This window comes from Theropithecus gelada, chromosome 4, assembly GCF_003255815.1.
Source record: "Theropithecus gelada isolate Dixy chromosome 4, Tgel_1.0, whole genome shotgun sequence".
Classification (NCBI taxonomy): Eukaryota; Metazoa; Chordata; class Mammalia; order Primates; family Cercopithecidae; genus Theropithecus; species Theropithecus gelada.
The window spans coordinates 41171971-41184773 of NC_037671.1; the positions used below are offsets into that span (position 1 = coordinate 41171971).

The 12803-nt window shown below is 38.2% G+C and overlaps 1 protein-coding gene across 2 annotated transcripts in view; it reads left to right on the forward strand.

Moving 5' to 3' along the window:
- DNAH8 (dynein axonemal heavy chain 8) overlaps positions 1-12803 on the forward strand; it is a 322639-nt gene that overhangs the window by 122739 nt on the left and 187097 nt on the right. For both annotated transcript variants that reach the window (XM_025382614.1, XM_025382615.1), the window contains 6 exons: positions 3032-3169; positions 3325-3565; positions 6231-6430; positions 9644-9797; positions 11239-11402; positions 12571-12673. In XM_025382614.1, the coding sequence (XP_025238399.1) occupies positions 3032-3169; positions 3325-3565; positions 6231-6430; positions 9644-9797; positions 11239-11402; positions 12571-12673 (1000 nt within the window). The remainder of the gene's footprint in view (positions 1-3031; positions 3170-3324; positions 3566-6230; positions 6431-9643; positions 9798-11238; positions 11403-12570; positions 12674-12803) is intronic.

Below are 12803 nucleotides of genomic sequence, written 5' to 3' on the forward strand. Positions count from 1 at the left end.
GAATGTGTTTGCTCTTGCTTCTCTAGTTCTTTTAATTGCGATGTTAGAGTGTCAATTTTAGATCTTTCCTGCTTTCTCTTGTGGGCATTTAGTGCTATAAATTTCCCTCTACACACTGCTTTAAATGTGTCCCAGAGATTCTGGTATGTTGTATCTTTGTTCTCATTGGTTTCAAAGAACATGTTTATTTCTGCCTTCATTTCGTTATGTACCCAGTAGTCATTCAGGAGCAGGTTGTTCAGTTTCCATGTAGTTGAACGGTTTTGATTGAGTTTCTTAGTCCTGAGTTCTAGTTTGATTGCACTGTGGTCTGAGAGACAGTTTGTTATAATTTCTGTTCTTGTACATTTGCTGAGGAGTGCTTTACTTCCAATTACGTGGTCAATTTTGGAGTAAGTACGATGTGGTGCTGAGAAGAATGTATATTCTGTTGATTTGGGGTGGAGAGTTCTATAGATGTCTATTAGGTCTGCTTGCTGCAGAGATGAGTTCAATTCCTGGATATCCTTGTTAACTTTCTGAGAGACGGGGTTTCATCGTGTTGGTCAGGCTGGTCTCAAACTCCTGACCTCAGGTGATCCACCTGCCTTGGCCTCCCAAAGTGCTGGGATTACAGGCGTGAGTCACCATGTCTGGTGGAGAAGCACTTTTATTAGAAGATTTAATAAGAATTTAAGCAGAGTAAACTCAAACTTTTATTCTGTAATATTCTGATTTGAAGATGTATGTATACAAAATGGGGACCAGCATTGTATGAGACTAACTCCTCATTAGCTGTCATGTGTGAACCTGGAGCATATCCATGTTGTAAATATGGATTTCATATTTTAAATCATCTCCAGTGAATCTGTGGCTTATCAATACTTCTGATTTTTCTTGCACTTGCATTGTCAAGATTCAAAACAGTTGAAAACTCAGTCACCTTTTTTTTAAGAGAAGACTGTCATCTGTTTTGCTCCATAAATACAGAAGACTTTACTTTTAGATTTGAATGATCAATTCCAAGAAATTTTAAATTTCTAAATCATCCATTTCCTTGAATACACATCTCACTTCAACTTTTGTCCACTTATGAAATGTATCAAATAAAACTTAAGTAAATATCATAAATAACGAAGGAACACTATGACTTGTCTTTTTCACAAAATGGGATAGTCTAGGTTCTTGTTACAAAATATTGCATGATAAGGCCCTTACTTCTATTGAAGTCTACAGAAATATATTGTTTACTTATAAATTACTGGATTTTATAAAATTCATCTAGGTTATCATCATCTGAAGACATAGATTGAGATTTCACATATTAATCAATTTCACCATCAAAAGGGAATGCTGCTGTCTCTTTTCTGTTTAATACTTGGAAAACACATTTCTTTGTCAATTTTCTTCTCTTTGCCCTTTTAGGTAGAAAATGAAAAATTCTGAATTCTTAACTGTATTAAATAAAAGCTAAACAAGCAAAAATCAAAAGACTACAAAAATAGTGTCTCTGGCATTCTTCTTATATACTTTTTTGAAAGATTTTGCAATACTTTATGTAACACAGTAAGAAGCCTGGAGGATGATACAATAGTCACTTTTTTTTCGCTACTGAATTACCCTTTAGGCAATGTCATCATTCTTTTTTCTTATTTTTTTAAGTCATTTTTAGCATAGTTGAGAATAATAATAAGTAATAATGAAATATTCTAAGAATGATGAAAAATGAATCAAGAATTGGAAAAATAAGACAACTAAGATTGCAGAATGTGTTTTCAATTTGTAAAAGGATCTTCTACACCTACATGGTAATTACAAGATAGAATGGGCTGAGCACGGTGGCTCATGCTTGTAATCCCAGCACTTAGGGAGGCTGAGGCAGGTGGATCACCTGAGATCAGGAGTTCAAGACCAGCCTGGCTAACATCACGAAACCCTGTCCCTACTAAAAATACAAAAATTAGCTGGGTGTGGTGGCACCTGCCTGTAATCTCAGCTGCTCGGGAGGCTGAGGCAGGAGAATCGCTTGAACTCAGGAGGTAGAGATCACGGTGAGCCGAGATCGTGCCACTGCACTCCAGCCTGGGCAACGGAGCGAGATTCTCTCTCAAAAATAAAATAAAATAATAGAATGACTTTACCTCATTAAAAAATTTATATTTGGTTTTTGAAGTATCTCTAATGAAGAATAAAAGTTGTGAATGTCAATCCTTATGAATAAACTTGAAAACTAAAATTGAATCCAGTAGAACCTTATGGTATACTAAGGGCTGAGGAATTTCTGGGAGAATCCACAAATTCTGTTAAGTGGTCAATTTGGTGTTTTACACATTTAAGAATTTTCCTTTACTCGGACCTTTTATTCTTGTTTTAAATACAGAAACTTCATCTGGGCACATGTGGGATTTTGTTGTTTGTTTGTTTTGGATAGGGTCTTGTTCTGTTGCTCAGGCTGGAGTGCAGTGGTGCAATCATAGTTCACTGCAGCCTTGAACTCCTGGGCTCAAGCAGTCCTTTCACATCACCCTCCCAAGTAGCTGGGACTACAGTCACATGCCACCACACCTGGCCACATGAGGGAAAACTTCTGGTAGGAATGGGATGTTTAAGCTCAGTCTTAAAGGCAGACCAGGACTTAGTCGAGGGAAACGTTCTCATAAAATCCAGCTTGTATTTGAAAGAAAAAAAGTCAAATGAAACCTTAGCCACAGTTATGACCTTATTATTAAGTTTTGGTCAATTGTTTGCAATGATTGGTGTAGTAAGTTTCTCATTAAAAAATAGCAAGGTTTTTTCTTTACAAAATGAACCATTTGCTAATGTCAAGTTATAGTATGATCTGGAATATTTGGGAGCTGTAAACTTGACCTTAATAACAGATCTTTAGCAAAGTCCTTGTATTGAAAACGGATATAGTTGTATGCATTTGGTATCTATAAGACACCATACACACAATGTATGAAATATTTGATTGGATGAACTCTGCCTTTCCAATAATAGAATTTATTAAATACTATACATGATGAGATAACTTAATTACTTTGTTTCCCAGAAAAGAACTCAACTTGCTGCAGAAGCTGTATGGATTGTATGACACTGTAATGAGCAGTATTAGTGGTTATTATGAAATACTTTGGGGAGATGTAGATATTGAAAAAATTAATGCAGAACTGCTGGAATTTCAAAACAGGTGAGTCTCAATGGAATTTTTTATAATGCCTATCTTCTTAGGATCCTATAGGTATTTCAGAAGCTAATTTATTCCCTAATATACTACTGTATATACATAAAACCTTCTTCAAATAAATGTGAAGGTGGCATTTTTTTTCTCTTTCTTTCTGAAAGATGTCGTAAACTTCCAAAAGGACTTAAAGACTGGCAAGCTTTTTTGGATCTCAGAAAGAGAATTGATGATTTCAGTGAGTCATGTCCTCTACTGGAAATGATGACCAATAAGGCCATGAAACAGAGGCACTGGGATAGAATCTCCGAATTAACTGGAACCCCATTTGATGTGGAATCTGATTCTTTTTGCCTTAGAAATATCATGGAAGCACCACTCCTTAAAAATAAGGATGATATTGAGGTACATAAGTGTATACATTCTTATCAATGATCCATTAAAGAATGTCCCTTTTTTCTTTTCTGAGAGTTGTAGATATTTTATGAGAGGTTGGACTAATTGCCCTCTGTAATGCACCCTCAAAATTTGGAATGATCCTGAACATTCTTGACTTTTATGAAATAATCTTGTTACTCAATGAGATTATACGATTATTTGAAATACATTATTTGAAATACATTTGTTTTGGAGCCCTTCAATACATCTTCCTTGTCCCCAGAATGCACTTCCACTTAAAAAATATTTGTTTATTTATGTATTGTGTTCTTGGTGAATCCCTCTGAACTATTTTCCAAATTTCTAATTTTATGCTTTTTCTTGTTCAGTCTATTAAGTTTTTAGAATTTTCTATTATTACATTTTTCCTTTCCAAGATTTTTAATTGGTTCTTTTTTGTGGCCACCATTTTTTTTTCATTTTTGCATTAAAATTTTTCTGTCCTTTTTGTAGATTCTTAGATCTATAGAGTCTTAAATCTATATATATTGCCAGATCTGTAGGTTTCAAATCTATAGATTTATAGATGTCTTCGCTTATCTCTTTGAACATTTTAAACATAATTATTTAAACATTTTTCATTAGAGAAAATTTCAAACACCTACAAAAGTAAAGCTCTCCTTACTCTAACATTTATCAACTCGTGGCCAATATTATTTTATCTATACTATCTTTACCTATACTTCAACAACTGTAAATTAAATATAAAGATGTTTTCAGATTCTTCTTTAAGATTAATTTCACCTGGACTGAATTTTTGCTGTGGTTGCTTTTTATGTTGGCTATCTTCTGAGCCTTAGATTTTTTCATGGATTTTGTCATTTTTATTGGGGTGGCTGGGAGGACTCATTTTGAATGGCAGGATTTCAAAAAGTCTGGCTTATATAACGTGTTAAAATTGTCTGTGTCCGTTCATGTCTTAGTTTTCCTTGTTTAGTGGCCTTGTGGTTGCCTCCTCCACTGCCCACATCCCCTCAGCCCCAAGTTGAGAGCCCGAGAGCCAGGGGTTGTAACAGCGGTCTCCATCCCCCATCCCCTCCTGTGCTGTGGTGTGATGATCCAGGCATGCGCTGACCTGTTTCAGGTCCTGGTTGTGGGGCTGGCTTTGTGTCACCCCATCCCCCAGGTCCATGTTCCATTTAATCTAGTTGCCTAGATGGCAGCTGGAGGCAGTGTTTTCAGCCTCCTTCCATGATTGGAGGGCTCTAGACCCCAGCCCAGGTGCTCCTCCTATAGATCATTTCTATTCTTCTTCACCCCGTGGGAACCAGAGGCTTGGCCCCAGTGACCGGGGTCCTCAGGCCTGTGTTTCAGCTCCACCAACTGGTCTGCATAGCTTTTCCACTTTTGGTTCATGGAGATGTTTATCTTGTTTTTAAGGCTGGTTGTTTGCTTTTTTACTTACTTTAAAAAAATTATTTTATCCATTATTCTATGTTTTTGGAGTTAAGAAAATGCACCATGTGACCAGAAATCTCCCAAATATATGGTTTGGGTTTTCTGCCTTCCCCTACCTCTTTTTGACGACGTGTGTACACAAAAAGCTTTTCTTTCAAAGCATTTTTGTCCTATTTGTAAATATCACAAAGAAACAAAGAGTTAGAAACACTTTGGCTGACCATCTGCTTCTTGTAAGTATGTTTTTATACTTAATAATGTAGCCATTCGTAGGCTGTGGTTTATTATACAATTTCAAGTAATTCCAGGATTCTGTTAATTACTCTTGGTACACAAAACAGAGTCTTAGTACTGTCTACCCAGATACGTCCAGTTGCTCAACCACACATGCCCTAGCATTAGCCAAATTAGATTCCTGTTGTTACTGGACTCACTGCTTCTAAAGGAAGCCTTCCCTTCAGGACAGAATTTCCTCTTCCTCCCAGAGAGCGTCTGCTGGAATCTCACCTCCTCCTCTGTGAAGCCGTTCCTCCTCAGCACAGGCCTCTGTCCTCAGACATCACCATGGTTCACATCATTCTTAGGACATTCATTCCACACTAATTTGTGTTACGATCATTTGTGGAAACATCTCACACCTTTAAATTCTTTTTCATCTCTGTGATTCTAACTATGAACACAAGTTGAGGCATTGTGGGGAAAATATGTTACTTTTATTTTCTTTCATGAGTCTTTCTTATTAAGTATTCCCCCCAAAATATGGAAAAACCCGTAAGAAAAAAAACAATTGATGTTTAAGCAAATGAGATATTCATATTAGGACCAGAACAGGCAGGAATATAGTAATATCTATATGTTACTTGAAAGAGTTCAAAAGACTCTTGTGTATGTTCTCATTTGATTCTCATAGCTAACCTCTGGGATAGACAGGGCAGCTGTGATTATCCCCATTTTAGCCAGAAGCTCCAATTGAAAACATAATCTGAAAAATGATGATTTAAGTTCCATTGTTTCATGTATGTGGTACAGAAAAATAATTAGTAGTCGGCGAGTCATGAGGCTTTAGTGTCAAGTTGCAACACAATGATCTGAAGCCTTTTCTTGGCTGTAAAATGACTACATGAACTGGGTGACTTCTAGGTCCCTTTCAAGCTAAAAAAAATTCTATGATTTTGTGATGCACTTAATTTGTAGTTGAAAACATCATGACATATTCTTTGCTTTTCCTTCAAAGGATATTTGCATATCTGCCATTAAGGAGAAGGATATCGAAGCCAAGCTGACTCAGGTGATTGAGAATTGGACCAACCAAAATCTGAGTTTTGCAGCATTTAAGGGAAAAGGAGAGCTCCTGCTCAAAGGAACCGAATCGGGAGAAATTATCACTTTGATGGAGGATAGTTTAATGGTCTTAGGGTCCTTACTCAGCAACAGGTAATTTTATAATTTGGGGGAGAGGTTTAAATGGGATATTTAGGGTTATAAAATTCTAAGTAAAAGCTCAGTTTTAAAGCTCTTGCATTGGATAGGATTCTGCACTAAATTGCTCTATCTTGTCTGTCCCTATATGAACTCCCCGTTTTCCCTAATAATCATGGCCTCCATCTCTTCTTTAATGGTACTCGTCTCCCCTTCCCTATTTTTCCTGGTGGGCCCCATCCTAATTAGTCCTCCCCAAACTGGCAGCTTGTCTTCTGAAGGTCTTGGCTCCCCACTGAGATGACCTCTTCATTTTATCTTTTCTCTCCTTTGTTCCTCTGATTTGACATCATTGACCTCTTGGCTAATCCTGTTCAAGCATTCACCCAATGACCCAGTAAAAGCCTGCTGGCCACCCGTGAGAGCGATCTACCACTAGAGCAATCTACCCATGAGGGGCTTGGCACTTAGGTAGAGACTTTCATTTTTTATGGTGAAAAGAGGCTGAGACCATTATGGTCTGAATGAGGTCACCTGTTCATCATTGAACTACGGACCAGCTCGAAGGTACCTATGATCTCGAGTGCAGCTTTAGGAAATTCTTATAGGACTTAGTCAGATTAAATATTCTGTCAGGTCTTTGGCACTGGCAACCTCTATTCCTCTAGCTGACTATGCAGTAGTTCTCAAGTATTCTTCACCTGAACACACCTAAGAAATAGCTAATATCCCTTTTCCAGGTTGGAATCACTGGTTAGTGAGTGGCATCCTGCGTGACCTCTGGCTCCAGGGGCAGTCTTGTATTTGTGTAATGACAAAGCTGCCAGTCCAGGGAGTTCTTGGTTGAATTTATAAAGGTCAAGGTCCTCGGATGCATCCTCTGCTTTCAGGGAATCCTGGCAAAGGTGACCATAGGATATTCAGTAGTTTCTAGACTTCGTGAGCTACTGTTTCCCTATGGTTCATTGCAGATTTTGCCATCTGACTTCCTGGATGATAACCTCTTGAAGAAGGGCTGTAGATTCACCTGGGCAGTGTCTGCAGCCAAGAAATTCAGGATTTGAAGGCTTTCTTAAATTCATACTTACTTGGCCATAACCTGATTAGTAAAATACCTATTTGTGTATTAGTAAACTCAATGTTTACAAACTTCTGGCCCTGCCAGAAAGAGTATAAGAATAGCTAAGAAGTCATCACATTCTGGGAGATTCTCCTCCTAGAGAACTTTGCAGTGCCAAGTAGGTCTGGAAAGCCTGTTCCAGAATTAACCACAGACTGACCTAGTAGTGAGTCATACCTGCTAGATCTCTAGGACTACTTTGATGTGACTTCAGAAGGAAGCTGTATGTCTTCTTGGATGAGACTTGACTGTAGATGTTGCCTGGATTGTGACACTTCCCTGGTGGATCCCTGATTCCATGGGACTTCATGGGACATGGTGGGTTTGACCACACAAAGTAGTACAATTGCAGGTATCTGGCCAAAAAAACTAGCTATGCTCGATTTTGTTTCAGATCTCCCTTTTCCGTCTTTAGAAGTTATACACAATCAAGGATCACTTTTTTTTTTTTCTGTGCAGAACCATTTTTGGCCTATCTAGTTGCTTCATCTCCCTAGATGCCTGTCCATGCCATGCTGGTTTACATGTCTTTATTTGGAAGATGTTTTTGGCATATTGACTGCCTTTCAGCTCTCGACCAGTGGCCCGGGAAACAGTATAAACTGAGTATTGGGAAAAATGCCTCTTACTCCCTGAGCAATTGGATTACCTACCTCCTTGGAACAATTTATGTACAACTCCATTTATAACTTCCTGTGTAACATAGGCTTTCAGGGAAGTTATGGGTTGTATTCAGGCATCGGACCGTACCCAGAAAAAACCCCATTCCACAGGTGAATACCTTCAAATCACTCTGAACTAGATCAAGAAGAGTTTGAAGATCCTAGTCAACAAGTGCCACTCACCAGCAAATGCCACTGCACCACATTGAAACTGCTTGCCCCTGCCACACGCTGCAGTAGGCTTCTTGCTGTAACTGTAGGTAGTTGGGGTTTTTACTCAGTAGCCTCCCATTGCTTCCTCCATGGCATCCATTCTATTTCTTGTCTTCCTTTGTTGTGCTCAGCTTTCTGGACCCTTTGTATTCTCATAAAGACTTCAGCAAGTCCTGATGATCAAAAAACAGGAGCCATGCTGTATGGGGGTAGCAACCCTGGGTCTCTAGCACTGCAGAAACGAGTTGTAGTACCTGACGTAATTCTCTGTCTGTGGGTGGGAAGAGCACATCTGTAAGTGAACATCAGATCTCAAGCTTGACCCTGGCTTTGTGGTCATCTTTCTCCAGGTGAACCTGGTGATACCTAACCCTCTCCTGATCTTTAGGGATCTGATTTGTCCTGTCCCTTTAGAGATAGTCTGTCTCTTGCTGGATGAAACCTTCAAGACCATTCATAAAAGGAAAATCCCTGGATAGTGGTCTCTTTCCCTAGATTCAATAGTTCCACGGACCAGTAACAGTGTCTTACGTGTTGCTCTCACAGGCAGTCCCCACTTGGATTTGGTTCACAGAAGTTTTGGAAACTACCTTATTATTTGTTTGCCATTTACTCCCAGAAGTGACCAGCACATTTCCTTTGCTGGACCTATGCACCATAATACTAGCCCATTCTGACCAGGCACAGTGGCTCACGCTTGTAATCCCAGCACTTTGGGAGGCCAAGGTGGGCGGATCATGAGGTCAGGAGATCGAGACCATCCTGGTTAACATGGTGAAACCCTGTCTCTACTAAAAATATAAAAAATTAGCCAGGTGTGGTGGCGGGCACCTGTAGTCCCAGCTACTTGGGAGGCTGAGGTAGGAGAATGGCGTGAACCTGGGAGGCGGAGCTTGCAGTGAGCCGAGATCACATCACTGCACTCCAGCCCAGGTGACAGAGTGAGACTCTGTCTCTAAAAACAAACAAACAAACAAACAAACAAAAACTAGGCCCATTCTTCTATTCTATGACTGACATATGATAACAATAAGTAAAATCACTATAGTTATATGAGTTTTATTCATAAAAAGCAAAAATTTTTATTAGCTGTATAATATCTATTAGAAACTGCCCTTTTAGGACAAAACATTCATTCCCAAAGTAATATTTCTTCTGTAATTTACTTTGATAAGGCCATACAATTTTCTGAATCTTCTTTGAAACATGATCTTTTCTGTTCTTACCTTTTAGATACAATGCTCCATTTAAAAAAAATATCCAAAATTGGGTGTATAAATTGTCCACTTCCTCAGATATAATTGAAGAGTGGCTTGTAGTACAGAACCTTTGGGTTTATCTTGAAGCCGTCTTTGTAGGTGGAGATATTGCCAAACAGCTGCCTCAGGTAAATACAACTTTTGTAATTACTGATAAAATAATTTGGTGTATGTTGTCTATATGTCTCTGTAAAAGTCTTCGCAAAGACGTATGGTCAAAGCTTAACTATGCCAGGGTTTGGCAAACTATGGCCCACTTGCCTGTTTTTGTAAATAAAGTTTTATTGGAACACAGCCACATCCATTCCTTTATATATTGTCTGTGGCTGCTTTAGCACCACAACAGCAGACTTGAGTAGTTATAACTCAGATTATATGGCCCAAAAAGTCTAAAATCTTTAATATCTAGCCCTTTACAGAAAAAGTTTTTTAGAAAGTGCTGACCTCTGATTAGCAGAAAGAAGAAACCCACATAGTTTTAAACGGTGAATAATCTCGAGGTTGTTTGAGGATGTGAGGTACATTCAAATGCGGTACTATTATAGTAGTTCATCTTTTCTAAGAGTTAACCTCATAATATTCCTCTGAGAGTAGTATTAAAATTAATCTATGTTCTGTAAGCACAGATTAACTTTTGTTAATTCTTAGTAAGTCTACTACTAACAGATCAGAAACATACTGTGGAGCAAGAAAACAGCCTTGGGAGGCTGTAACAAAACCTTTAGAACAGCTCTATTGGGGCCTTTTAAATAAATGCCAATAACTATAATAACTGATAGGTTTAGTCGATGAAGGTAACTTTGCTCTTAGAAAACTAAGCCTGCTCTTCCTAAACTTCTATATTTACAAACAGGGTCTATATAGGTTAAAAATCAAGGATAAAAGAGTTGTTTTTTTTTTTTTTAAATGACTGATTTCCTTTGTACTAATGGCACATTTTTAAACCATTAAACTGAAATATATCATTTTTGTTTTTAATCAGAAGACTGTATTTTTAAAAGAGGAAAGATTATGCCAATTTCTAGAGGCATTTTTGCAACTGAGTGCAAAGCTTAATATCATTCATAGTAAACAGAAAATTTTCACTTGCGAAAATGGAAATGAAACTTTGTTTTGTGGCTTTACCGTCTTTTTTCTTTTTTTTTCCCCTGCCCTGGGGTACTATTGAGCTGCAATTATTCCAAGGATCCTGAGATCAAATTATTTTCATGCTTCTTCAGTTTGCTCATCAAACCAAAACACCTGGGGTGCTGAAACACTAGATTGGAACTTTAAGTTGATAGCTCTGCAAATTAATCATGTGGTACTTTGAAAAACATATTAAATGCAATGAAACAAATAAGCAATAAGCCTCATTGTGATAAAGTAGCATTTTAATATGCAGTTTTATAACTTCGGGTTTGTGTCGCTCAGAATTAATTCAGATGAAAAAAAATTGTCCGTTTAAATTATGCAGCCTGAGACTAATAGAGGCTGGTTTGAAGAACTATAGAAAATTCCAAGGTGAAGACTTAGCTGTTTCTCAATTATCCAAATGCTAATCTTTACTGGCTATGGATTTGTTTTCAGGAAGCAAAACGTTTTCAGAATATTGACAAGTCGTGGATAAAAATAATGCAGCGAGCTCATGAGAATCCCAACGTGATTAATTGCTGTGTTGGAGATGAAACCATGGGACAACTTTTACCTCATTTACATGAGCAGTTGGAAGTATGTCAGAAGTCACTCACAGGGTAAGAGTTTAATTTTTAAATCATGTATCATTTTGTATGTGACAGTGTTTTATCCCAAACTTACTGGTATTGACTACATTTCTGGTTTGGTAGTGACGGTTAAAGTGGGGATAGGAACTTAAAATTTCACGTAGATTGAACTTTTCTGTGAGGAAGGCACCTTTGACTTGGGGGTGGTTAAGGCATTGTATTTGTTTCCTTGGGCTGCTGTAACAAATTTCCACAGATGGTTGGCTGAAAGCAACAGAAATTCATTCTCTCATAGTTGTGGAAACAAGAAGTCTGAAATCAAGGTGCTGGCTCCCTCTGAAGACTCTAAGAGAGGATCCTCCCTTGCCTCTTTTGGCTTCTGGTGGCTCTAGGAGTTTTTTGGCTTGTGCCTTCATAACTCCAATCTCTGCCTCTGTCTTCACTTGGCCTTCTCCTCCTCTTCCTATATGTCTCTTATGATGACATTTGTCATCAGATTCAGGGCTCTTCAAGATCCTTAACTTCATTCCCTCTGCAAAAGCCCTTTTTCCAAATAAGGTCACCCTCATGGATTTCAGGGAATAGGACGTGGACATGTCTTTTTGAGGGCTAACATTCAAGCCACTGCAGGCGTAGGATAGAAATGTGCACTAAGAGAACAATTCACCAGGCAAATTCACAGATCATTTTTATTTTATTTTATTTTATTTTTACCGTCACAAGAGGATAGATGTCAGGATAATTTTTTTAAGCCAGTTCATTTTCAATCTCTGTTTGAAATAGGGTAATGATACATCCTGGTTTGTCCAAGTTTATGCCTCTGTCCTGGCGTGATGGTTAGTTGTCCTCCCTTTCACTCTCAGAATGTGTTGGTTTGGAGATAAGGTTTGTTCTCCCCCTGGGTTTAAGCCATGAGGTTTCCAACAGTCTTAGAAAGGTCAGAGGAGGGCATCTGATGAGAAAGGAAAGGACAGCAGATGATGGGGCAGCCTTGATCTGAATCTCTTGTTTTCCCGAGTGTCATCCATGGTGGAGCATGGACTTTAGTTTTCACCAAACGTTGCAGGGGTAAGCGATAAATGACTCTAGATGTTTGCTATTATCTTAGCAAAGATGTTAGTGATTATGTCTTGACTAAAAAAATAGCAATTTAGGGGGAAAAAACCCCTTGGTAACATACTCTCGACTTTATTGGAAGGTATTTGGAGAAGAAACGATTACTGTTTCCAAGATTCTTCTTTGTATCTGATCCAGTTCTCCTGGAAATTCTTGGACAAGCCAGTGATTCCCACACCATACAGGTATAGTCTAAGAATCCGTGATATCAGTTGCTTTTTCCACAACATACACAATCAAGAATAAAAGTGAAGAATCTTAAATGAAATCTTAAATGAAAAATCTTAAAAATGCAGGCATTAAAGAACAGTATTA